This window comes from Lepidochelys kempii, chromosome 22 (genome assembly GCF_965140285.1).
Source record: "Lepidochelys kempii isolate rLepKem1 chromosome 22, rLepKem1.hap1, whole genome shotgun sequence".
In the NCBI taxonomy this organism is placed as follows: Eukaryota; Metazoa; Chordata; order Testudines; family Cheloniidae; genus Lepidochelys; species Lepidochelys kempii.
In genome coordinates, this window is record NC_136401.1 from 6,287,390 (window position 1) to 6,314,478 (window position 27,089).

Sequence of the window (27,089 nt, forward strand, 5' to 3'; positions counted from 1 at the left end):
ACTGTCCCTTTATTTTCTCCACCAGCTGCATGTGTTTCAATGATCACAGGATCTTCTCCTTCCCAGAGGCTAGTGAAGATTAGAAAGAAAAAAAAACGCACTCGTGATGAAATGTTCTCTGAGCTCATGCCGTCCTCCCACACTGACAGAGCACAGACGAATGCGTGGAGGCAGACAATGTCAGAGTGCAGAAAAGCATAAAATGACCGGGAGGTGGTGGGCTGAAGACAGGGCTGAAGCTCAAATGTGGCGGCAGCGTGATGAGAGGAGGCAGGATTCAATGCTGAGGCTGCTGGAGGATCAAACCAGTGTGCTCCAGTGTATGGTTGAGCTGCAGCAAAGGCAAGTGGAGCATAGACTGCCACTGTAGCCCCTGTGTAACCAACCGCCCTCCTCCCCAAGTTCCATAGCCTCCACACCCAGACGCCCAAGAACGCGGTGGGGGGCCTCCACCACAGAGGATTGCCCAAAAAACAGAAGGCTGGCATTAAAATAAAATAAATTTTAAAGTTGTAAACTTTTAAAGTGCTGTGTGGCATTTTCCTTCCCTCCTCCACCATCCCTCCTGGGCTACCTGAGGCCAAAGGCAAACTTCAAGGAGAAATAAAAGACAGATGAAAAATTGCTGTTCTTGTTTTTAAAGAATTAGTGGGATTTACAAAGACAGATGCTAACGGATGAGTGTGGCAAGACAGAAAAAACCACCTGACTTTTGCAACAATATACCCATCTGCAGAGCCCTTCATTCCATGTATGTAAAATATTACACCCAAAAAGCTACACTAAAGGAATGGTCTTAGGTTGCAAATCAAGCCCTTGAAAGTTAGGAAATGCCAGATTTATAGTTGCCAGTGCAATGTTAGTTCTACCCCTTATGTGTCCACCCTGAATGCGACTGGGGATCTGATCATGTCATTAGTGATTGTATCACAATGCATAGGCACCAGGGAGCAGGTCTGGCATTGCTCAGGCAACCTAAACTCTGGTATTACCTAACTTTTGAGTGCTTCACCTTGCAACTTAAATAATTTTGTTAGTGTTTCAATGGAATGTTTACCTCCCCCCGCCCCCGAAAAAAAGGTTAAAAACAAATTCTATGATGTGCAACTGCAACAACTTCCCCACACTATCAGTAGGGCTTCAACCCCGAACTGTCAGCAGTGCAGCATAGACTATTATCTCTTGAATTGCAGGACATTAGCTAGCAGCTGCAGAAGGCCCCCAATCCTGAGGTCAGGGTGTAGGGTTGCCACTCTTCTGGTTTTCGACCAGATCGCCTGGTCGAAAAGGGACCCTGGCGGCTCTGGTCAGCACTGCTGAAAGTCATTGAAAGTCTGGTTTGCCGCCCGCAGCGGGGCAGGCAGGCTCCCTACCAGGCTCTGCGTGGCTCCTGAAAGTGGCTGGCATGTCCCCCTGGCTCCCAGGACAGTAAGGGGGCTCGCTCCCCACGTGCTGGCTCTGCAGCTCCCATTGCCCAGGAACCGCGCCCATTGGGAGCTGCAGGGCGGCGCCCGCAGACAGGGGCAGCGCAGGGAGCCAAGACATCCAGTGCCCGCACCCTGAACCCCCTGCCCTGAGCCTCCTGCCGCACCCAAACTCCCTCCCGGAGCCCAGGCTCCCCACCCACTCCCGCACCGCACCCCCCTGCCCCAGCCCCGAGCCACCTCCTGCCCTCTGACAGGCTCACCCCCAGCCCCTTCCTGCCCCCCAACTCCCACCCCCGGCCCCACCCCTTGGCAGGGGAATGGAGTGGCCAGGGGCGGGGCCTCAGAGAAGGGGCGGGGCCTCAGAGAAGGGGCGGGGCATGGGGCGGTTTTGGGGTGCCCCGCCCCTTCTCTGAGGGTTTTGGGGTGCCCCGCCTGGAGGCGCGACGCTGGTCTCAGGTTCGCTGTTAGACGGGCGCAGGGAGCGGGCGCAGCCAAGCCCAAAGACACCCCCCCCCGCGCGGCCCTGGAGCCCCGCCCCGCGGCCAGGAAGCCCCGCCCCGCCCTGCCCTCGAGCGCCCCGCGAGCGCGCGCACCCGCTCCCCAGCCCACGGCACGTGCTTCCCGCGCGCGCGCGCGCGCTCTCCCCCTCCCTTCTCCCGCCTTCCTCCCCTCTGCCGGAAGCCCCGCCCCCGGGCGCGCGTCATCTCCGCCCGCTCGGCTCCGCAGCTCCAATATGGCGGCGCCCTGTGGCTCCTCGCAGCTCCCGGCCGCCGAGTCGCCGCTGAAGATCCCCAAGATGGAGGTCCTGTCGCCGGGCTCGCCGGGGGCGCTCAGCGACGGCAACCCCAGCCTCTCCGACCCCTCCACGCCCAGCGGCGCCTCCCCGCTGGGGCCGGGCGGGCCGGGCTCTGCCAGCGCCGCGGGGGCCGGGGCGGGGGGCGCCGGGGCGGGGGGCCGCGGCGGCGGCGCGTCGCCCTCCGTCTCCTTCTCTCCCGGCGGCGGCGGCGCGGCGGCGGCGGCGGCCGCGGCCGCTTGCCGGGGCATGTCGTGGACGCCGGCCGAGACCAACGCGCTGATCGCGGTGTGGGGCAACGAGCGGCTGGTGGAGGCGCGGTACCAGCAGCTGGAGGGCGCCGGCACCGTCTTCGGCAGCAAGGCCCCCGGGCCCGCCATGTACGAGCGCGTCTCCCGCGCCCTGGCCGAGCTGGGCTACGAGCGGACCCCGTCCCAGTGCCGCGAGCGCATCAAGGTACCCGCCGGGCGGGCAGGGGGGCGCCCCGCGGCCGGGAGGGGCTGGGCAGCGCGGCCTCGCCCCGCCCCGCCGGCCGGGGCAGGGGGCCCGCGCCCTCCGCCGGGGCTGGCGGGGCGCGTCCCGGCCTGACCCCGTGGACAGCTCCCGGGGCCGGCGCCGGCAGCTCCGCCACGGGGCTCGTCCGGCGGGGCCGGCCCGCGGGCGGCTGCTTCCGGCGGGCCCCGCGGTGGGGCACCGGGGGGCCCTGGTGCGGGCTGCGAGCCGGCCGCTACGCAGACGGCGGAGTCGTGTCTGGTTTGTGGTCGCCTGAGCGATGGACGGAGGGACGGACGGGCGGATTTTCTGCTTGGCGGGGAGGCAGTGTTCCCTCCTCAGGGCTTTTCTCCCCTTGTCTGGGACTCTGGGGCAGACGGGGGAATGGGCATGCACATGTCGTGATGAGCGAGGCTCCAGAGGCAGGCTGGGTGTCTTGCTTCGGAGCATCCTGAACTTCAGATAACCATCCTATTCTCATGGGGCGGGAAATCTCTTGCAGGCTACTTTTCTTGCAAGAGTTTTAGTCAGGTCATAAATATGGTGAAAATAGCTGTGTTTCTTGAAGCAGGTGCTGGTGTTATGCTTCTACTTGGTCATTTGATGCACTGTAAAACTTCTTTAAGTCCCTTATTCTTGGGCATCTTCCAAGGATTTGCTGTGTAAATCAACTGGACTTCCCTGCAACATGTGCATTTCTAGTTTTACTATAGGTACTAGACCTGGTGAAAAATTAATTAAAACTACTCCTCACTAGGGCTGCATTGTTTGTCCAGCTTTCTTTCATGACAGTCTTCCGCTGTGTCTACACTTAAAACGCTACAGCGTTAAGTATAAACACTTCTTATAGCAATGGGAGGGATTCTCCCATTGCTGTAGGTAGTCCACCTACTTGAGAGGCAGTAGCTAGGTCGAAACAAGAATTCTTCAGTCGGCCTAGCACTGTCTACACAGGCATTAGATTGTCTTAAATACATCTGTGAGGTGTGGATTTTTCAGATCCCTACAAGACATAGCTCTGTCGATGTAATTTTTCAGAGTAGACCAGGCCTTGGTTGCTACAGGATGTGGAGGGAATCTTATGCAGTGACTGCGGAAGACTGTTGGATTAATTCAGCTGTACTAGTTACACACTCTGGAGTAAATGTAATGTTTCCCAAGAGCATTACGTAGTAGGTTCTGTGGTGAAAGGCTGTCACATTTAGTGGCATTTGGGGCACTTGGTTTGGGTGAGCCTGTTGGTTTGAACAGGTCAAAAGATTGCCAAAAAATGTATCTGTATACCAGAGTGAACGTTTTAATGATTAAGTCCATTCACGTACACTGTTCTAAGCTTATTTCTAGGAAGAGTCTCCCCCGCCCCTTCCAATTAGACTGAAAGTTTTGAACAGAACTTTGTTAGCCTGAAATGATCAAGGTTGGCAAAGTCAATGAATTAGCTACATTATTTCATGCTTACGTATCACAGTGATAAGCAGTTGAGAAAAACTAAAGGTTTTCTGTTATCAGGCTTGGACTTGTCATGTAGCGATATCTCCAGCAGCATCACTTAGCATTTTTGTCAGATACTTGTCTATAGACCCTTCTGGATCAATCTGATACATTTATAATGAACTGCGTAGGCTATTCTAAGCATTAGAAAGTATCACTTAGGCCCTGTCTGCACTGCCACTTTACAGCGCTGAAACTTTCTCGCTCAGGGGTGTGGAAAAAACACTTCCCTGAGCGATGCAAGTTTCAGCGCTGTAAAGTGGCAGTGTAGACGGTGCACAAGCGCTGGGAGCTACTCCCCTCATGGGGGTGGGTAGTTCTTTGTTTTTTTACAGTGGTGGGAAACCTCTCTCCCACCGCTGGTGTCGCGACTACACAGTCATGTTAAAGAGCTGCCGCGGCAGCACTTTCACGTTGGCAGTGAAGATACACCCTTAGTATCTGTTAAAACCATTTGATTTACTTTTTTTGTGAGAGTGGTTCCCATTGATACACTTTCTGTGAGAGGCTAAGCCTAAGGCTTGCTGCCAAAATGGACAGGTGAAGAACAGCAGCTAAGTGTTGCTGCTGTCCAGTAATGTGACTCAGCTGCTGCCCCTTACTCCATGACGATGACTTTTTTTGGTGCATTCTTATTACATCTTGAACACATTCCATAACTGCGCTTAATGCGTGACAGTGAGATCATGCCGATACCTAATCTTCTGCATATCCTGGAACCCTGCTGTTACGATGCTCTTTAGTAGAGTCATCTGGGAGGATGAGAGTCTCATATGGAAAACCTGTTCAGAGGACCATTCAGGATAGTGCTGGGGTGCTCAAAACCAGAATTTTCTCACTAATTATCCAGCATCAACCAGGGCTGGCATTTTTTTTTTTTTTTTCAAAGGAGCCAAGTGTTGGTCTTGATGCAGAAATTACTGAGTGAAATTCTCTGGACTGTTTATGCACAACACCAGGCTAGATGATCACAGGGATTCTAGTTTTCCATGATATAATATTAAAAAAAAAAATTCTCTGATGGAAAAAACAGTCTGAACTTTAGTTTTCCTAGCCACGCTATATTAGTTGAACATAATGTTTTATTGATACGGTGGAACCCCATTTATCTGATCTAATTGGAATCAGGCCCAGCTCAGACAATCAAAAATTCAGATAACCCAGAGAGCTAAGACCCAGGTGACAGGACTCGGGCTCTCGGCCCCAGTTCAGTTAATACAGAGAGCTGAATAATGGAGGCTCAGATAAACAGGGTTCTACTGTATGGATTTTTTTCCCACAAAATGTAAAAACTAAAGATTCTCCGTAAAAACACACATTCTATGTTTTGTGTCGTCTCCTCCCCCCCGCCCCTCCCCGGGCAGTCCGATTTCTAGGATCCCCGATTATCACAATTGTACTTTCTGGCTTTAAAATACCAACTCCCATGGAATTTCAGTGAGATGTGGATGCCTGGCTCCTTTGGAAATGTCGGCCTAAATTACTTAATTAAATGAAGTTATAGCCGAACCTCCACTTTGATTTTTATAATCTATTTTGACTGGTATCCCTTGACATGCATTGAACAAAAACTAAAATTAATGATGTTGCAACTATAGTGTATAAACATAAAGTATTTGGGATGCCACTTAAGTCAAGATTTATGTTTAGTGTTTTTAAACAGGTTTCAGAGTAGCAGCTGTGTTAGTCTGTATTCGCAAAAAGAAAAGGAGTACTTGTGGCACCTTAGAGACTAACCAATTTATTTGAGCATAAGCTTTCGTGAGCTACATGCATCCGATGAAGTGAGCTGTAGCTCACGAAAGCTTATGCTCAAATAAATTGGTTAGTCTCTAAGGTGCCACAAGTACTTTTCTTTTTGTTTTTAAACAAAAACTTTATTTTGGTTTTCCTCAAACACTTAAATTCCATGGAATCTAGAATCTTGATTCACCTCCACCCACGAACTCATTTAGCCCACTCTTCTGAAGAATAGTGTTTTCCCTTTTTCAGTTGTATCAGATACATGCATCATGTTTGAATTAGGGTAAAATGCAAAGCATGATTACAGTTCAAATCGCCTGTCTTTTAACATCTGCATATACTTTTCTCCACATATGCACATCTGGCCTGCAGTCTAGGAAGTTCTCTGGACCAATCGGCTTGGTAACCACGAAGCACAGAAAATTCAGATCTTAGTTTCCAGATCAATGAAATCCCAAAAGATTTTTTTTGAGCACGTATTTTCCCTATTCTATAAATTTTAAATGATATCCTTAATTTTATCATTTCTTGGTCATTGATACTTTCTACTGATTGTTCAAATTGCCTGTGGTCTCCTAGTTCATGTTAACAGAAGAACTATTTGCTAAAATACATGTGGTTGTTGCCCTGTACTACAGTTACTCTTCACTTGTATGTGAACAAAAATTATTCAGTAGAGAAACCAGGCAAAGTGGTTTACATGGCGTTGGCCTAGCTACCCTGGTGCAGTAATGTGAAGAGAGAGTCTCTACTGTTTGATTTTGATTCAGAATTAAAAAAAAAAAACTTTCTCCAGAATATAGCTATCACAAAACATCCCACATCCTGCATGAAGTACAAATTTATTTTTTAAGACTATGTATCTTCCCTTCACCTAAAACTCTCTCTGCATTAGAGAGTGAACAAGAGCTTAGTTCTTAATCTCTGTGCTTTGCGATTCAGGTTAACTACCTAAAAACTGAGCTTTTATATAGTGCTTTGCATTGTCAGACTGATGTATGTACAATAATGTGAAGATCAAAAGCTGATGTGTTCGTGAAAGTGGTGTTCCTCAGGATTAGTTATAACTGAGTTACAATACTTGGGTTATGTGGTCTCATCCCAGTCCTAACATTTAAATGCATCACTAAAAACAATACATATAGATGCACTGTGACAGTGGGCACAGTGTGTGAAATCTTAGATCAGTCAATCTCCTCTGGCCAAAACAGCAGAAATGTTCAAAGGTTCTGCTTTTAGACTTTTTAGAAGGGAAAAAGAGTACTGTTAAATAGTATACCTATATCAGTTTAAAAAAATACTTTGCAGTAATCTTATACATCTTAAAATCCTTTTAAACAATTTCTCCTCCAGTAACATTTACACTCTTCAGCAAAGGAAAAATTGTTTATCTTGTGCATTTGACAGCATTGTGTTTATATGTTTGACTCACAGACAGAATTTTCATGTTAAGTTGTGTCAGTTTATCTGTACCTACTGTAGCGACAACTATCACCATCTTTCAGATTAATGTGCCTTTCCAGGTGGACAGTACCCTTCAGAGTTGCAACTTAACATTGTATTGATGCTGGTAATTTGTTTGAATTTGTCTCAGTTTTTTAATAAATGGACTATTTATCTGCCATTGTTGTATTCAGTATTGCCATGTTGGTCCCGGATATTAGAGCAGGGGTGGGCAAACTCTCTGGCCTCAGGGCCACATTGGGGTTCCAAAGCTGTTTGGAGGGCTGGGTAGGGAAGGCTGTGCCTCCCCTAACCCTATCCACCCCCTTCCACTTCCTGCTCCCTGACTGCCCGTCTCAGAAATCCCGACCCATCCAATCCCCCTCTACTCCTTGTCCGCTGACCACCCCCTCCTGGGACCCCCGTCCCCTATCCAATCCCCCCTGCTCCCTGACTCACCCGTCCCCTATCCACACCCCTGCCCCCTGACAGGCCTCCTGTGACCCCACTCCGTATCCAAACCACCCCCTCCAAAGCCCCTTTCAGAATGGGGCCCTGCGAACATGGGCAGAGGACTCGGGAGGAGCAGGGGCAGCTGCGCAGCCGGAGAGAAGCGGTGGCTTCCCCTTCAAAGCGCCACTTCTCTCCGGCTGGCTATGCGGCCGCCCGATGCTCCTCCCGAGTCCTCCGCCTGTGTTTGCTGCACTCCCACTGCCTGCCTGCTCCCCTGTGGCTGCAGGTGAGCCTCCCTTCCTGCTCTCCCCTGCCCCTGCAGTGCAGCCCCCTCCATGCTGGCGCACAGCAAGCTGAGGCTTCAGGGAAGAAGGGATAGCAGGAGAGGGGCAGGAGGATAGCCTCCCCGTATGAGAGCTCAAGGGCTGGGCAGGATGGTCCTGTGGGCCAGATGTGGCCCACCTCTGTATTCGAGAGACATGGTAGGTGAGGTAACGTCTTTTATTGGACCAACTTCTGTGGGTGAGAAAGACAAGCTTTTGAGCTACACAGAGCTCTTCTTCAGGTCAGAAGAAAGCTCAAAAACTTCTCTCTCTCACCCACAGAATTTGGTCCAATAAGATGTTACTTCACACTGTTTGGCTTCAGCTAGGGTATGAATCCATTACAAAATACTGACGCTATATCTATCCACTGTTGTGACTGAGCCCTGCGTGGCCAACCTAGTGTTGATCTCTAGCTGTATAATGCTGATCTGAAGGAAGAGAACTTATGACACAACTCAAGTGATGATTAGATTACAGAGTAACTACCTCCACTGATCTGTCCACGTGATTCCCATGATCTTAGCTGAATACTTGTGTCTAGCAATCATACCCCGCGCTCCAAACTGTTTGGTGGATTTCTGCTGGTCTTCAGATATTCTCAGCAGACATTTTATTTTTTAATTGTAAGAGTATCTTTTAAACAGTTTTCCTATGATTGATCCATTTAATCTCCAGATGTGGTTTAAATCACAGAAGAAAAAAACGCCCAGTCTGGCGTTGGAAAGTCTTCTGCTAGATGACTGAGAGATACAAGTAAGGGGGAAACAACAATCTGTATTTGAATATTAACTTAAAGTGACCAACACTAACTCTAGAACACATCTCTTGGGCATCCCCTTTTAAATGAAAGATTTCAAATCGTGATCCTGCACATCTTCTATTGAGCTGTTCCAGTGGCAAGTTACTCACTTTTAAAAATTTGAAACTTGTTTTCTGTTTTTCTAGCTTCAACTTCCAGTCACTGGCTCTTACCCCTTTTGTCTGATAGATGAGAGCCCTGTATGGTATCCTCCCTGGGCTGATACTTATAGACCATGTTCAAGTTACCTCTTAACCTTTTCTTCAATAAGCTGAATAGATTTAAATGCCTTAAGTCTCTCAGTGTGAGAGATGTTTTCCAGGACTTGATCGTTCTTGTAGCTCTCCTCTGAATAATCACCAATTTCTGAACCTCCTGTATCTCTGAATAGATGAGAATAGTTCTTCCTGGTGGCACCTGTAAGGTGGGGGGAAATTACAATAGACAAATACAGCAATGATTGGGATGAGTTTTGGAACTTCCTTGTGGACATCTTTTTGAACTATGGTGGAGGAGCAGCTCCTGGAGATTGCAGTGGGCTATTGCTGATAATTGTTGTATGTCCTCAAACTATGAGTAGATCCTGTTTTTCAGAACTCTTAATATTAAGGTTTTCAAGGTATAAACTTCTCCAAGGTGACTGAGCCCTGTCTGTTTACGCAAATATACAATGGAGGAATCTTTCTTCTGGAAATTGACTACAAGAATATTGAAATATACAGGGTAATCTGCACTAGTCACTTCCAAGTGGATAGTATAGTCTGTCCCAGGTGACAAAAATCACATGAATAATTCCGTAAGTGTTGGTCTATTGGCACTTCGTTCACTTTTTTAATTATGTGTCCTTAACTAATTAAGGCAGACTATTATTTGGGCCTCCTGTCTTTGACAATGATGTTCCGGATTACTTTGTTGGTAGGTAAAAATCTGAATGGCCAAGATGCAATAGTTGCTGCTGGAAGATTGAATGTTTCTGTTCTGTCATCTTCTACATTCTGTTAAGTGTTTCAGAATTTACTGGATGCACCTGAAACTAATGAAACCCACAAATTCAGAGCAAAGTTAACTGTGGTACACTGGAATTGTGGGTTTCTGTTTATATGGCTAAATGTACATCTACATTAGTTTCTTGAGCAAGGATGGCTAAGACTGTGGTCTTGCCTGTTACCTTTTCCTGTCTAACTTTTTGGTTTTGGGCAAGATTGAGAAGGTGGTATTGGTGTAATTTCTTTCATTAACTGAATTCCACACATTTCCATGATCTCAGACAATCTGGTTTCAGATGTGTATGTTCTCAATGGAGGCTAATAGCTCTCTAGTGATGCCTCAGGTCAAAGTGTCAATGCTTATCCCGGTATGTCAGCAGCTCTTGATGGTGTTGACTAAATTCTAGGTTCTTCTAAGGGTGGATGAAAGAGCCTCATGCTGGAGTAAGGCCTTCTTTCAGAGGTTAATGCTGGTCTGCTTACTTCCAAGAGCCGCGAAATGCATGGGTTCCATTACATCTGCTCTCTTTGGCTTCCTGTGAAGCTACAAGTGAGTCACAACAGGATGTAGTGTCACCTAGGCATTAATATTGAACAATGTCCCCTCCCCATCATTCCTGCTCTCAGCAGTCTCTTTGCTCTCCAGTGCTTCAGGGACTGTGATCTGCATGATGAACCAGCTGTGATTCAACCCAGGTCAGAAACAGCTGATCTCATGTTAGAGAGAAGCACTTAGAGGAATGGATGGAAGCAACATCTGCAGAGGATTTCAGCTTTTTGCCAAAGTGGCTTCTGCTCTCATGGTTCTATTTGATCCACCACGTCTCAATTCTTAGATGATGCTGGCCCTTACTGCCATATATTCTGCTGCTAGCCAAGAGGCTTGACCTATCAGCAGTGCTTTTTGTCACTTCTGTACTGGGAGCTGCCCTTGAAATCTGCCTGCATGACCAGACCGAAGGAATTTGATAGGAAGGTATAAAGGAGGCCCTAATACAGTCTAGGATGAGGAATGCATCTGAAAAGTAATCCTTGATGGCCCTTGAACAGTATGGAGGGTGTTTTCCTTGAAGGCAAGCAAATCCACTCTGGGATGCCCTTATTCATTAAAGATCACCATTAGTGCTTTTTAAGGACTGTTATTAAGTAGTCTGCACAATGTCTTGGTCAGCAGGTGAGAGTGCAGTAGCAAAGATCTGGTGAAGAAAGTAATCGTCCCCTCCAGCTCGCCCCAAATGCATGAGCTAATGCACCATGGCTTTGTTTTTGCTCAAGGAGCTGTATCTTGAGATACAGCTTGACACAAGGAAGGAATGCTTTTAATGGTAGCTGTGTTGAAGTTCAAGTAATTCATTGATATGGAGTCTAGTTTTTTCCCTTCCTTTTACAGTCACATGCTCAGATCTAGATCTGTTTAGTGCTTATTGCCATGATATTGGTGCCTAGATGGGTTCCTCATACCAAGTTTGAAGCATTTTTTGTACTCATTAATGCCTCCATTAGTACCAGTAAGACTTTCTGTTGTCTGTCTTCGACTGTAGCGGGAATCCTTCCCCTGTTACTCCACTTCAGGCTTTGCCACCAGAGCCTTAGCACCTAGGAACACTGATGGTTGTGTTGCCATGAGGGGTGGCACTGACAGTCCATGCCAGACTTCTTTGGTGCCTTGACTAAGTTGGGACTTATTCTGCTTGCTCCACTGGGCTGGATAACAAGCAAGGGTCTCTTCCCTGAATATGCATCTGCCCCATCTTTGCCCTTTTTTTTTCTAAAGCCTTCTGTACTTGTGGAGATCTTCCAAACTGCCTCATCCTTATGGAGCCATGGGTCCTCAACTTTTGTGGAAATGGACTAGACAGAGGTCTAGATCTCCATCCTCAAAGGTGATGAGGTCTAGCTGCTATTCTGCTGCTTCCAATTTGGCTTCTCCGGAGCTGTCATCTCAGACATGATAGGTTAGTAAGTAGACACTTCAAAACTTCCTATCATTCTAATTTTCTTCAGGCATTACTGTGGACTTCTCATTGCTCCTTAGCTGACAATGTCTCCACTACTAATATCAAGTCCCTCAGAGGATAGGAATGGTTTTACTCCGCAGCAGCTCTGGCTACTGCTGCTGCCACTGATGGAAAAAATCAAGCCAGTTGGATCTCCTTGGGGTCTAAAGCATGTGCCTCAGCCATTGCAGATGAGAATCACTAACAAACTACTGCTTTAGTTAAATGAACTGAGGATGGAAGAAAAGTTCAGCATGTCTGAGGGCTATCTGGTGACCAAATAAGTCCTAAGAGCAAATCAAGAAGTGGTGGATCTGAGGTGGTCCAAAATAAGTCAGAGCTATCTCAGCTTTCTATCTTCTTGTGTGCGGGTTGTTAGTCTTAACTTACCATACAAATGACCATTTTTGATGGGTTTGAGCTGTGTTCCCATGGACTGCATAAAGTTCAGATCTCAGGACAGAGGCAAATGGAGCTCATGAGGTCATTTTCCCCTTATCTCTTCTATCTCTGTAAAGACAGCATCCTCTCTGCTATTGTAGTAGATAGTGGACATCCCTTACACTGTTACATTGGATAGAGTAGTCCCGTTTCCTCACCCCAGATTCCTGTCTCAAGTGATCTCTGGTGCTGGACATCAACCTGCTGGTTTTGTTCTCCAAGCCTTAGTAGCATCGAGGGAAGTGTTTTTTCACATCAGGGTCCCTAGTGTGGACAGAAGACTCTTAGCTATTTAAATGAGACCAAAACAATCCAAACATCCTTGGTCACTCTGGCTCATAGGGATAAGAGATAGGGTCAGTCCTGCTCAACCCACAGGGTGATTTATTTTCACAGTCTGTGTATAATTGACTGTTCCAACTTGGCACATGTTCAGCCACCTCTGGGGGTTGGATCACATTCAGATAGGTGTAAGGCAGCCTCTGTTACTTGCTTTTTTCAAATTCTTTCTTGCTGAACTATGCAAGGCTGCTCTGGTCCTTTGGAACTCTGGTCCTTTACTCAGCATTATAACTTGGACTTGGTGGTCTTATGGCAAGTTCTGGACACTCTTAACTAAGCCCTGCTTGCCTGCAGAAGGTTGACTACTACTTATTTATTTGCTGAGAGAAAGTCATATGGCTAGCTCTCAAAGGGTCAGCAAGGATTCCTGAATTAATAGATAGAACTGATGGTGGTTTTGGCATCTGTCCCTTTTGTGCCTTATAACTCCAGAGCAATGGGGAGGAGGCAAGTGTCCCCAATAGAAACTGCTTGCTTGAAGCTTCTGAGCTGAGCGCACACTATCAAGATTGTAGATCTAGATGAATAATTTGAAGAATCAGTGTTACAACTTCTTGTTCTGCCAGGATGGTTTTCAACTGGATTTTGGTATTTGCTCCCTATAGGCTCTAGTGACAATTTTGAGTAAGCATGTTGGACTCTGACACTAATTCCAGTCTCTTGAATCATCCTCTCATTAAAAAGTTCTTCAGGGCACTAGTTACTGAAAGTATTTCTAGTACAGAGATGTTAAACTCCAAACCCTTTCAGTCCCCTCTGTGTTGCTTTGCTTGTATCTGCTACCATGGCAAGAGGACTTCTGAGATGGGAAGTTTAGTAATATAAAGATGTTTAATGTACCATTCATTGGATGGGCTCTACCCACCGTTCCGAACTTTATACCAGAAGTAGAGTTTACTGGTCTCAGAAAACAATTCCATTCTTTCAACCAAACTGTCTTTTATTAAAAAAAAATAAAATAAAAACCTGCTTGCACAACCCGCCTGAGCAGAACAAAAATTCAGATCATCCATGTTTTTCATCCAGTATGTAGAATTTTTTTTTTCAGGCCTAAAGGGACCATTATGATCATCTAGACTGACCTCCTGCTTAACGGAAGCCAGAGAATTTCACTCAGAAATTCTTGCATCAAGCCTGTAATTTCTGCTTGGGCTAGCGCATATCTACGGCCCTTTGTTTTCAGTTGGGTGTTTTTGTTTGTTTAAAACTTCCTGGTAATTTTAGTGTCTTATTACAAAATTAAAGGGCATTTTCTGGATAAATATTCTTCTCCTGTATCTTTTGTTTGAAGTTGTTTGTTTGTTTTAAACTTCCACATTCTGAAATGTAACTGGATAGCTTTTCATTTTGAACCCATTTTAGCACGAAAAGTAGTTCACTAACATTTCATTTGCTCTGAATGCTGATAGCACGGATAACCATCTCCAACAGTGGTAACACGTATGTGCTGAGCATTGGATTGAAAACAATACATACACCAGTGCTCAAGTCATTCTGATACTTCTGAATTGGCTCCCCCAAAGTCTGGACTGGCTCCTGGCTCCAGAAGGAGAGAGACCAGTTAATAAGCTACCATCTCTCCTTCCAAAGTGGGAAGCTGTGTTCAGAGAGTTCTGGCACTTCCAAAATATGGGTGAAAATCAGTAAAAACTGAATAATAGCTCTGGCAAAATCTGGGAAATTTTCAGTAAAAATCAATAAACTGAAAACAAAGGGTCATAAATCTATTTTTGATCAAGATCTGGAGTATTTCACAGCAAAAATTTGTAAGACCATTACCTGGTCATACATAAACTTTTAGCAAGCACTACAAAAGACCTTCCCTTTGAACTTTTTCCCTTTAATTGGAGACAGTTGCTTGCTGTTGGAGAAATAAACGAGAAGCTGAGGATCACCGACTTGTGTGAGCTTTTCTCTGTTAACACTTTCAGCATGTATGGCAGCTCCTCAGCCCATTGCCTTTCAGTCTTTTCCAGGGAACTTGTTACTTTTGCTTAGCTACGCTGGTGATTCATAACGAGATCAGGTGAGTCAGGTATACAGCTTCAGAAAACATAGCTGCAGTGGGAAACTGGTGGGGATAAGGACATCAGTGCCCATATTGACTGGTTGGAAACTGTAGCTGCTGAGGGGAGCTTGGTTTCAGCGTTGGCGGGTAAACTACTGGAGGTACCTGTATGCCGCAGCAGCGGCGAGGGGTGACCTGTTTCCAGTGTGGCTGAGCATGAAGTGCAAGCGTCTCTGGATTTCCTTGTGTCACATTTTCTATGTATGGCTTTTAAGTTATAAATGTTGAGCAGAGATGGTCTTTATTTTCTGAGCATAGGGCCCCCAGTCCCAGTATTTGTTTAGTAATAAAATCTGAGAAGGCATCTGATGGTTAGCACCAGACATTGAATAGTTATATTAAAAATAGACTTTTTTCCCTTCTGAAAAGACTTACGATGATATAAAGGTGCTGACAGGACACTATATGGAGATGCATTGTTAATGCCCTTGAGCAGGAGTCCAGTTGCATTCTGGGAGGGACTACAACGCTTGAAAAAGCCACTCTCCAGTGATAACACAGGAATCCTTATAGATGTAGGGAGAGTTAAGGCTTCATTTTCAAAAACACCCCCTCCCCCACTCCTAGTTGTAATAATTATGCAGAAAATCTGCAGGATGTTGTGCTGCATTCTTGAGCTTGCAAACACCTGCAGAGTGAAATGAATAACTCTTGTTAGCGTCAAGGTGGTCATGCAGAATCATGTGGGGCAGCAGTGAACCAGACCAGAATATGCCAGTTTTAGTTCAATGCTGTTAAAACCGTGTGCTGTAGAGGCACAGAGATATCCATGATGAAGAGAATGGAAAATGCCTGTGTGGAGTAGAAAATAGTGGTAGTCCCCTCTCTCCAGGGAAAGAAAATAGAGGTCCCACCAACCGTTTTTAGCTATGGGTTGTTGGCAGGAGGAGGGAACCTTTTCTTTCAGAAGCTAGTGGGGTTGTAGAAAGCTTTGAATTTATCAGACCTCTACTAACCAGAGGTGGATATGAAAGATGGAATCATCCTAGCAAGCTCCTGGGTCCTTTTGGCAGTAATCTCAGCATATGCTTTCCATCCTACCAAAGTATCTGGAGATGTGTTCTAACCAGGGCACTGCCTCCTTCATCTTTTGCATTGGTCTCTGCTGAGTAGGTGCTTGGTGAACTTCTGCCATGGTCTTAGCAAAATAACATTAGAGTGGGGGCTGAATGAAATAAATGGCTGCTAATAAGATTGCCTCTGCTCAAGTCTTAAATGGATAATTTGGTAACATCCGTGCAAGGGAGAACTCTTTTGAAACATAAAATTGAGTTTTAAGCATTTAAGCCAATGTTTGCAGATGTTGAGGGCTCCCAAAGGACCTAATCAGAGAATATGGACGCTTCTCAGTTAACTTTGCTGGAGACAACACTGTGTTTATTTAGGTTGTCTATTAATAAAGCAGTTAGAATCTCTTGGGCCTTAAAATTGAGACAGCTGTAACATTGTTTCTCAGTTGGATAAGGAAATATTGTAAGGCTTGTAAGAACATAAAATTGTTAGGAAAACTGTTTTAAAATTTGAGTACACTGATTTCTAAGAATGATATGCAGCGGTGGAGTAGCTGTGTCAGTTGTAGGATCTTAGAGAGACAAGGTGGGTGAGGTAACATCCTTTATTGGACCAACTTCTGTTGATGAAAAGGACAAGCTTTTGATCTTACACAGAGCTCTTCTTCAGGTTACAAATGATATAGTAGTTTACATTTTCCCCTATGAAACTGTAATAAATGAGGTGGAACATTAGTCTAGAGTGAGACAAAGTATCTATCTGAAAATGTACTTCTGCTCTGCAAAGTGACTGTTTAAAACTGGTACTTCCTACTCACGTATTCTCCTTGCACCTGGGTATTACCTGCTTGGTCTAAACACTGACCTATTTAGTGTTTACTTCTTTAGCCTTGCAGTGCCTTCTTGCCCTGCCCTGCCCCTCAAAAAAAAAAAAAAAAAGGATGCAGTTCTCCTGTGGATCATCAACAGATTTAAGCATCAAATGCAGGATCTAGTTCTACCCACAATTACTCATCCAGCCCCACTGAACACAGAGTTGTTAGACAGGTAGAAAGTGATGATCAACACTTGAAAAATTTACGAAATGGAGGACTCTGCCTAGTAATCAGCAGTAGATACGAAAGACACAAGTGGAAGGGGGACAGTAGCCCTGCGATCAGTACCCCATTGAGAGGCCAATGCCTCTGCTACCTTTGCTCGTATTTCAACTAGAATATTGTCCTACAACCTTGCTTGGGAGAGACGGGGGTTATAGCTCTGACACTTTAAAGCACCTCTTTCCATTTATGGAAGAAAAGGAGTTTCTCTTCCAGTCGGGTCTCCTGGCTGTTGCATCTTGGGTGGGATGAGATCTCTGCTACTCTGCACTGTCACAGTTTCCATTTTTTGACTCTTCACCATTGAATAATGGTGCGCCTGCTGTTGGTGCTGTTTGTAGCTTTCCCAAGCAGCGGCATGGAACTAGCATGGGTTTTTGATAGCTGCACTCCTTCCCTCCAGATTTCTGAATATCAGCCCTGGAACTGATCAGAGTTGTTCGTTTCCCACTGCTGTGGCTAGAGCAAGCTAAGAGCCACACTGGAGCTGTCTTGAGAATCAGGAAGAGACATCAGTGTACATTCTTGGCTTGGAAGGCTTTTTTTGCAACCAAAGGTGCTAGAAACTTGGTGGCTCTGTAGAAGGTGACATAGTAGGGCCCAGGAGTGCATCTTTCAAGCCCTAATGGTTGCTTTTGTGAGAGAGAACGCAGCTTGATTTTCTTATTCAAGGTTCAGTTTGAAGTGATGGCAGTTACAAGAAAAATGTTTTGTAGATTGAGTACATCTGATAGGAAGTCCTTGAAATACAGTAAATATGGAATCCTACAAAGCAATTTTTAGTCACTTTTCAAAGTAGAACCACACTTTGAATTAAAAACATTAAGGGATATGAATAAAGACTTTCTAAACCAATCCTCCTTGACTTGGAAAATTGGAAGCAGATGCAGAAGAGTTAGATTTCATACTGTATCTTATAATAATGCATAGTACTTAGCCTCTAGAATAAGAAATCAAATAGGTACAAAAAACCTGGTCTAAACTTGGTGATACGTCTTTATTGGAGGCTTCAGAATCTAGACTGGACTCTGTTGTAATGGATTATTAGATGTGGCCATCTTAGTATTGTTTCTTGATGATTTGATGTGTGAGTCTGGGAATTTGGAGCATTATTGATTTGACCTCTTTTAAATTTCAGCAGCTTCCCAAGAGACAGAGTGAGTTAGTAAGGAATGCAAAATATGTAAGTAATAAATTTTACTAGCTAACTAGTTTAGGCAAACATTTTTTACCTTGTATCTCCTTACTAGAATAAGGAAGGTTGGACTGTCTTTGCTTTTGGGGACTCTTCTTTCTTTCTCTCCCTCCCCCACCTTCTCCAAACTGTGGGCACAACAACAGCTGTACTCTCTCCTTCCTGTAGAAGGTGTGTGCATTCTACGGGCTGGCTGGTATATTGGATGGGATTTGTGTTTGTTTTCCTGTAATATGTAGCAGATTTATGTATTCTCTCCCCTGCCCTCAAAATCCCCAACTTTGAAACTGGTGAACCTGTAGATGCTATACAACTTTATTCTTTGTAATTGATATTCAAGCTAAAGCATCGTGTGTCAGGAACATCAAAGTTGTGATGCTTCCTGTCTTACAAAGGTTAATTTGGCAGTTTGGTGATTGGATTATAGTACTTGAACACATGTGACAAAGATTGAGCAGTATAAGTAAAAATAAACAGATTGTCTAGCATTCTTATTCTATCTGCACGTGAGTGTGTGCCGTTCTGGAAAGCTAGCACCAATTGAGTAACACAAGGTTTTGTGTCTTAGACCCTTCGCAGGTGTTACAGTCGAGTGAAAGAACATGGTGTTGGGAAAAGGAAAAGCAGTTACACATTTGAACAATTGGAACAGGTGTTTGGTCAGGGAGGATGGGACTCGCAGCCCTGCCAACCTGTACTCATTAATAGTAGCGGCCTGTACCAGGAGCTGGAATCGGATGGCAGCACTATGGAGGAATATTCACAGGAGGATTGGGGGAACCACAGTCAGGATCTTCACTGCTACCAGGGAGGAGACCCGGAATTGGGTAAGAAATTGATTATTGATCCTTCTGTATGTTTTGGTTTTGCCTGTGCTTGTAGCCACTCTAGTGCTAATCCTACTCCATGATCCTAATCCATCCTATGCCATAATGCTGCTGTACCTACTTCTGTGCCTTTCTTATACTTGCTGGCTTAAGACTTGTCACAAGCCAGAACAGTTATTGGGAAGGAGGGGAAACGAATTCCTATAACTTGTATAAATCTAAGGTGCATAATTTGCAGGGCTCCCTAAAGCTGTCAAACACCTTCTCTGTGTAACTGTAAATTGTGGACTGAACTGATTTACTGCTAGTGAATTCTAACAAGTAGAATATTTGAAATAAGTAGACTTTAACTTGTTTGCATTGTTTTATTTTAAAACAGGTACAGTAGCTCTTTTGTTCCTGACAAGATGCTAGAGTGGCCCTTTGTTTAAAGTTTGAGATTTGAGTTTTAATTTGAATGAGGGGTGGGAGGGAAGAAAATATGAATTGTTGAACTTGATGTTAATTGATCTGTACTGCTGATGCTCATGGTCACACAACAACAAAAATCTTGCAGGTAGATCTCAGTATAAACTCATAATTCGTTAGGAGACCTAAAAAGCTAGCAAGCCACACACCACAACTACTTTTATGCTGTGCAAGCAAAATTGCCAAATTTTTGCTTTTTCCAAAAAAAAACTCGCTAGTCTTCCAAATGTTGTTGTTGCCCAGCCCTGACAGATAGATATTACAGAAAGATCTACTTTCCTGAAAATATGCTTACATTTAACGTCTGAGTATTTTACACAGAGGTACATTCTTGCCTACAATAAATAGGAGGGGAAAAGGTTTATGTATTGACTGAGTCTATGGAAGCTTATCAAAGTTAATTTAAAAAATGATTCCAGTGGGATTGTAAGAGTGAGGCAACATTTACAGGGGAAGATGAATAAAGGCACTGTTCTTCCTTTTTCTATCCTATTTGTAGGTTAGATTGGGGGGTGAGGGGAAAGGCACACAAATATACCTCCATCTGTAGCTGTATTCAGGGGACTGGTAAATTCTGACTTTCACCAAGAGATGGATTAAATTGTATTTTCAAATGAAAATAGCAAACCTCCTCAAACGAACTGAAGTATGAGAAAACTAGGAATGTTAGCTCTTTAGAGGATCAGAATGTATGGGGGGCTTGGGGAGAAGAACGCATAAAAGGGAGCTACTTGAGATAAAGGGGAAGGAGTTTCTTAAACCATGTATTTTAAAATGTACATAAATGAGGACTGTAATTCCATATAGGGGTTCTGGTGACTCGGGCTTTGCTCTGATGGTTTGTCACCATTATCCTTCAGAAGAATTACAGCAACATTTACGTGCAGTTGGGGCTCACAATATTCTTTATGTTCAGTGAATGGTGCACACAGTTTAAATGGGATACAGATACATTTGTTCTGGTGCTTACTCTTCGGATGTGCTGTTGAAAGCAGAATGGCCTTTCCCAGAATGTAGTTTACAATGAAATCAACTTGTGACTTAAAAGCAGGAATTACTCTTGTCCTTGAACGATCTTGCCCATGTGAAGCCAGGTTTTGATCCTGTAGCTAAAAATTCAGTCATGGTGATGTAGCTTACATAGTAGCTGGTTTTAAGAGCTGAAGCAGTCTTCTCAGAGTGTGACGTCAGAATTTTACTGGAAAGCACGAAGTGGACAACTTATTACCTTTCAAAGTAAAAAGCTTTGGGAAAGTTTTAAATATATAACTATCTGTCTGAACTTTGCTTTTCAGATGAAATGCCTGCCACAAAGAGAACATTAAAGATAAAACAGGAATCTTCAGAAGAAGCACAGTAAGTAACTTATGAATGCTTTGCTATTGAGTGCATTTCCCTAGGGGTGCTGCGCGGGAGGAGAGATGTTTGAAACTTCTGACTATAATTATAAATACATTGTGCAAGACTATTGAAGAATCTGCTTTTTGCATCATTCCAGTTACCTCAAAACATGTGGAAAGCTTCACAACTCAAGTCTCTTTTGGCTCTGTTATACAGCACATGAAACAGAACTCTCTTTACATGAATGCAAAAATTTGAACTGTGTAAAAGACGCATCCTAACCTTTGGGGATGTGGGCGGGCAGGTCTTGGGGTGCGCTGGCAAAAATCGTGACTCTTGGATCTATTTGTAATTTGGTTTCCATCTGCCTAAAGTTTTGTCTCTTTGGGCATGCAGGAAAAGGAGCATTTTAAATGTAGGTTTCAGAGTAGCAGCCGTGTTAGTCTGTATTCGCAAAAAGAAAAGGAGGACTTGTGGCACCTTAGAGACTAAACCATTTATTTGAGCATAAGCTGCATCCGATGAAGTGAGCTGTAGCTCACGAATAAATTTGTTAGTCTCTAAGGTGCCACAAGTCCTCCTTTTTCTTTTTCTTTGAAATGTAGATGTTCATTAAAGTGTATGGGTATTCCCACTAATGAGTATAACTATAGTAGCTTAAAATTAGTACACAGACCTTTATCTAATACCAGCATAATGCTGGGGAATACAGAAAATAGCTTAGAAGAGGGGGGAAAATCAAGACAAGGAGGAGAGGGGTATTGCTAGTTGAGCAATGTACATTTCTGTTGGCCTTGAGCCTTACTTGCCTTATACTTGAGAACAGGCAAGTAAAACGTTTAGCATTATAAGGGATGGGCAAGTTTACTCTGTGCCTAGATGGTAACTTTTTCTGCAGTTTTGCAAAGCTAGATTGTAATCTTTTGCTGCATTGGTTTAACGTGGCAAATGGTGGGACGTTTAATGTGCCTTTGCTCTTGCGGGAAACACATGAATCTCACTTTCTCCACCACCCCCTATTTTGGGGGCCGGGGCGCACATGCTATGTGTGGATATTCTTTGCTGGAGAATGGGCCAGTGTGGAATAATAGTTTAATCTTATTTTGGGGCAGCATTTTTATGTAATGGCATGGTGACTAAGTGATGACTACCTTACATATTTCTCTATACACTTAACTGTAGAGGTCAATGCCCCTCCTATTAAAGTAAGCACCGTGATTTTCATTCTACTACCCTGTTTTCAGTCTCTAATTTTTCAAGCTTTCAGGCTGGGATTTTCCAGACTTGGTGTATGCCTCAAAGTGAACTTCAAATCTGATCTGAATCATTTTAGCAGATGGAGCGTGAATTAGGAATTTTCATTTTCCCCCATGTAAACATTTGTGGCCTCTTTTTGAGCCGCTCTGCAGCTGGAGGTCAAAATTTATATTTAAATAGTCCTGAGAAGTGTCATTTCCTTAGAAAATGGACTTTCATTTTACTATGCTCAGACTTTGAAGGACATGTTCTCCATGATAACAGTACACTTGACACTGTTCATACAAGGCTGGGAAGATTGATTTGTTCACAGATGTATGGCTAAATTACACAGTGGCTTTACATCCTGCATATCTTAAGATACCTTTTCATAAAAAGCAGAGGAGCTTTCTCTGAACCCCTGCACACTTTGCAAAGTCTATAGGAAGTAGACCTGCACTGAAGCACTTCAGGAGCTCCACAACTGAGAGGTGTAAAGCATCTTCCATAGCCAGACTTTTCCTGAGATTGTGGGGGAGTTTGGTTTTTTTCCTCTCGCCAAGGAGCCTTTTAATTATGCTTTAATTCTTTATTTAAAACAGGCTTAAATAAATACAGAGTTAACAGGATTTGCAACCTTTGCTGGAATTTTGATAGCATTGCATTAAGCAATCAAATTCTGAATGAACATCCTTCACTCTGTCCTTTGTACTTATGAACACGATGTAGGCTGTAATTGGGTTGCTAGGGATGATCATAAATGGGTGTGCATGTAGAGTTGTAGAAAAACAGGGTCTGAACTAGAGGCTGTAGCATAATGCTCACAGTCACACTAGGGCAGCACGTACATTGTCCAGTTAGCCTTAACTTCCACATTCTTTTCTCCTGAGGGCTAATTAGTGCTATATTAGAATTGGAAAAGGTACAGAGAAGGGCAACAAAAACAATAAGGGAATAGAATAGCTTCCATATGAGGGGAGATTTAAAAGGCTGGGACTGCTCGGCTTGAAAAAGAGACGACTAAAGGGAATATGATAAAGGTCTATAAAATCATGAATGCTGTGGAGAAAATGACGACTAAGAGAAAGTGTTTATCTCTTCGCATAACACAAGATCCAGAGTATCCAATGAAAGTAATAAGCAGCAGATTTAAAATAAACATAAGGTAGTACTTTACACAATGCAAAACCACCATGTGGAACTTGTTGCCTTGTTGTGACGGCCAAACTACACTGGTGTTCAAAAAAGAATTGGATAAGTTAATAGAGGCTAGGTCCATCAATGGCTATTAGCCAAGAGGAATGCAACCCTATGCTCTGGGTGCCCCAGCCTCTGACTGCCGAAGCTGGGAGTGGACAACGGGATGGATCCACTGGATTGCCTGTTCTGTTCATTTCCTCTGAACCACCTGGCATTGGGCATTGTCAGAAGAAAGGATATTGGGCTAGATGGACCCAGTATGGCCATTCTTATGTTCTAATTTTACAGCAGTTGCAGTTCAAACATATTTCATATAAAATAATGCAGAACTGTGAGATAGCTTGACTACTTGTAAAGCTACTAGCTAACACAATTAAATTGCATATCTACTGTTGCACGGCTTTCTCATGATCACACACGCTAACCTTTTTTGTATTTGCTTATGTATCAAACAGTGTCTCCGCTTTCTTTTTGGAAATAAGACAATAAGATAAGCTTTCCAGTTGGAATGGTTAGAGCAGAGTCTGGGAAAATTTGGCCTAACATGTAGAAATGCCAGGTTTCAGAGTAGCAGCCGTGTTAGTCTGCATTCGCAAAAAGAAAAGGGGGACTTGTGGCGCCTTAAAGACTAACCCATTTATTTGAGCATAAGCTTTCGTGAGCTACAGCCTGACGCTTATCTAAAAACTTGTATAATATTAAAGTGTACAGTGTGTTAAACTCTTCTCTGCAATGTTAGCAATGCTATGCTAATGCATGAGAATTCGTGAAACTGACTAGAAACACAAATGAGATTAGTTTTATTTGCATGGTCCAAAATGAGATTGCACAAAACAAGCTACATAAATAGAAAACTAGAGAATGTTATTTTTAATCATGTATTAGGAATAGCCAGTGTTCTTAAACTGTATGGTTGGTAGAGCATTGGGGCCCTGAGTCAGCAAGGTACTTAGGCTCATGCCTAATTTAAGCAGGAGTAATTCCATTGAAATCATTGGACTTAATCACATGTTTAAAGATAGGCAAATACTTAAGTGGTCCTTGGGCCACTTACTTAGTACCTAAGTATATGTTTAGGAGCCTAATTCTTGGCCCTAGCCTCTCTTCCATTCCACAGGTCAGCTTAAAGTACCCAGGAAAGGAAGGGAGAAAAGCCAGTGTAGTATGCTCCTTTTTCCCCCTAGCTCAGAGACGACCTGTGTCTACTCTGCTCCTCTGGGATTGCCCTGATTTTAGGAAAGTGGGACTGGGGGGATGTTCCCCTGCAGACCCTGGAGGTTGAGCTTGAATTTCAGGTAGATGTTAATTCTATGACTGCTGCTTTTATCAGAGACAGGTGGGACAGGGTAGGCATCCAGCAGTAGCATACTTCCATGGCCAAAAGCAGCTGTAAGAGTAGTGTGGAGGAGCTGATTCTTTGCTCTGCAGATCTAGGGGGCTGTGCCATACCTATGCACTTTTCCTTTAGGGAAGCTTGGGGGAAAATTCCACAGGGTATACCTTGTGTGGTGTCCTAAGGCCTTCATACCCCTTCTGCAGTCCTATAGTGAAAGGACACACCATAACACATGTGGTGAGGTTTTTCCGACAATGGCCCTTTGCAGTGGAGGAAATCAATGCAGCTAGTGAGGGGCAACTTTCTAGGAGACTTGTCGCTGAACCATGCATTGGAATTAGTATGGCACTTTCTGGACACTGGGGGTTCTGACTAAGCCTTTGTGGCTGCACACGTACATACATGAAAACACCTTTCCCATCAACCGCCTGCAGAAGCAAGGAAAATGGTACATCGCTTCTACCCTGTTCTGTGAATTAATGGAACAGCTCCACTTTGGGCACTGTTCCAGTAGAGGGACCCGGTGCATAGGTTTAATACATAGTCTCTCTTCACTAAACCAGTCGTGTAAATACACGACTCATCACACTGACTCTGCTGCCTCTCTTGACTTAAGAACGGCCAGACTGGGTCAGACCAAAGGTCCATCTAGCCCAGTGTCCTGTCTTCTGACAGTGGCCAATGCCAGGTGCCCCAGAAGGAATGAACAGAACAGGATCAAATGATCCATCCCCTGTTGCATATTCCCAGCTTCTGGCGACCAAAGGCTAGGGACACCATCCATGCCCATCCTGGCGAATAGCCATTGATGGACCTGTCCTCCATGAACTTATCTAGTTCTTTTTGAACTGTTATAGTGAGCCTTGACAACACCCTCTGGCAAAGAGTTCCACAGGTTGTCTGTGTTGTGTGGGGAAAAAATACATCCTTTTATTTGTTTTAAACCTGCTGCCTATTAATTTCATTTGATGACCCCTAGTTCTTGTGTTATGAGAAGGAGTAAATAACACTTATTTACTTTCTCCACATCAGTCATGATTTTATAGACTTCTGTCTTATCCCCCCTTAGTCATCTCTTTTCCAAGCTGAAAAGTCCCAGTCTTACTAATCTCCACATTAGAGACCCCAATTCATTTTTGTTGTCCTTTTCTGAACCTTTTCCAATTCCAATCTTTTTTTTTTTTTTTGGAGATGGCGCGACCACATCTGCACGCAGTATTCAAGATGTGGGCGTACCATGGATTTATATAGAGACCATATATTTTCTGTATTATTGTGTGTCTGTCCCTTTCTTAATGATTCCCAACATTGTTTGCTTTTTTGACCGCCACTGAGTGGATGTTTTCAGAGAACTATCTACGGTGACTCCAAGATCTTTCTTAAGTGGAAACAGCTAATTTAGACCATCTTTTGATATGTTAAGGTGTCAGACAGTAAATGCCTCCAAGCTCTTATGTGAGATAGGTAATGATAATTTTCCCCCTTTTATAGAGGTGGGAAGTAGGGAACAGAAGTGAAGTGGCTTGTCCAAGGTTACACAGCTAAGTTAAGAACATCTGTGATAGAATTCAGGAGTCCTCCCATAGTCCCTTGCTCTGTCAGTAAGCCATTTTCTATCTCTTCCAAACTTAGCTTTGACAGTTGGGCCTATAATATCTTTACCCCAAAATGTACTGAATTTATGGCATAGCGTGCTTGTGCTTCTCTTGCTAGACCAGTATAGTGCCTAGGACTGGCTTTCTAAATTTTTCTGCAGTACCTACAACAGGATCACAGGGTAGGAAGTGCACATGTGATCGTGCAGTGTTAGCTTTCTGCTGTGCTGCTTGGAACTCTGTATGTGAAGTCTGACGTTCAGTGGGACCCTTTCTTAGTTGATATGGGCCCAACCATCATAGGACTTGGAACTTACTAACTCCATGAGCTACTGTCTCAGAATAAAATGAAGGGGGAAAATATTTAAGAATTTGTTCTGCTATTTTTATTCTCTTGTGAGACAAAATAAAGAGCTTTGAAACATGTTGGCTCCTTCACTGAAACGGCTGTGCTAGCCGCTGCTGCTTGGAGTCTGATTTGTACAGAAACGGTTTAAAATTCCCACCAAGCTTTGAATCACCACTCATTTGAATCATGTAAGATTTCAGCAAGACCAAGGGAGCCATTCCACCATCAGTGGTCAGTGTCCTACCTGCAGCCATGCAGTTGGGAATTCCAGCTCTACCGGTAACTTGCTGCGTGGCCTTGGGAAAGTTTACTGAACTCCTATCTGTCACTGAGTGACCTACCTCACTGGCTGTTTGGAGCGTTAATTCATGGTTATAAAGTGGTTGGGGAAGCAGTTGCAGCGTAGCACACTTTTCTCTGTTTTGTGTGCACATGTGGTCACTATTACATCTGAATTTGAAATTCACAGGTAGTTGGTACAGTACAGCCTTTTAAATTGCATGATCCCTATTTATAACTTCCCTATTGGTTTGAAGACTTCAAGTCAGACTGAGATGCTGGATATAATCGTAGAAACCCTGAGTTAGAAGGAACCACTGCTGAACCATCTGAGCCTCAGGGAGATGTCAAACTT

At 44.3% G+C, this 27,089-nt stretch overlaps 1 protein-coding gene across 6 annotated transcripts in view; it reads left to right on the forward strand.

Annotated features, from left to right (window-relative positions):
• Window positions 1-2,130: 2,130 nt before the first annotated feature.
• The window catches only part of MSANTD2 (Myb/SANT DNA binding domain containing 2), a 39,336-nt gene continuing 14,377 nt past the window's right edge, over window positions 2,131-27,089 (forward strand). For 3 of the 6 annotated variants that reach the window (XR_013634890.1, XR_012155945.1, XM_073321107.1), the window contains exons 1-4: window positions 2,131-2,676; window positions 18,047-18,091; window positions 18,672-18,930; window positions 20,694-20,754. Coding sequence is in view for 4 of the 6 variants with exons in the window: in XM_073321107.1 (XP_073177208.1) it covers window positions 2,161-2,676; window positions 18,047-18,091; window positions 18,672-18,930; window positions 20,694-20,754 (881 nt within the window). In the remaining 2 variants the exon portion in view is untranslated. Of the gene's footprint in view, window positions 2,677-2,850; window positions 2,974-18,046; window positions 18,092-18,671; window positions 18,931-20,693; window positions 20,755-27,089 lie in introns of those variants that run through there. The other 3 variants (XM_073321108.1, XM_073321110.2, XM_073321109.1) reach the window with 3 other exon arrangements.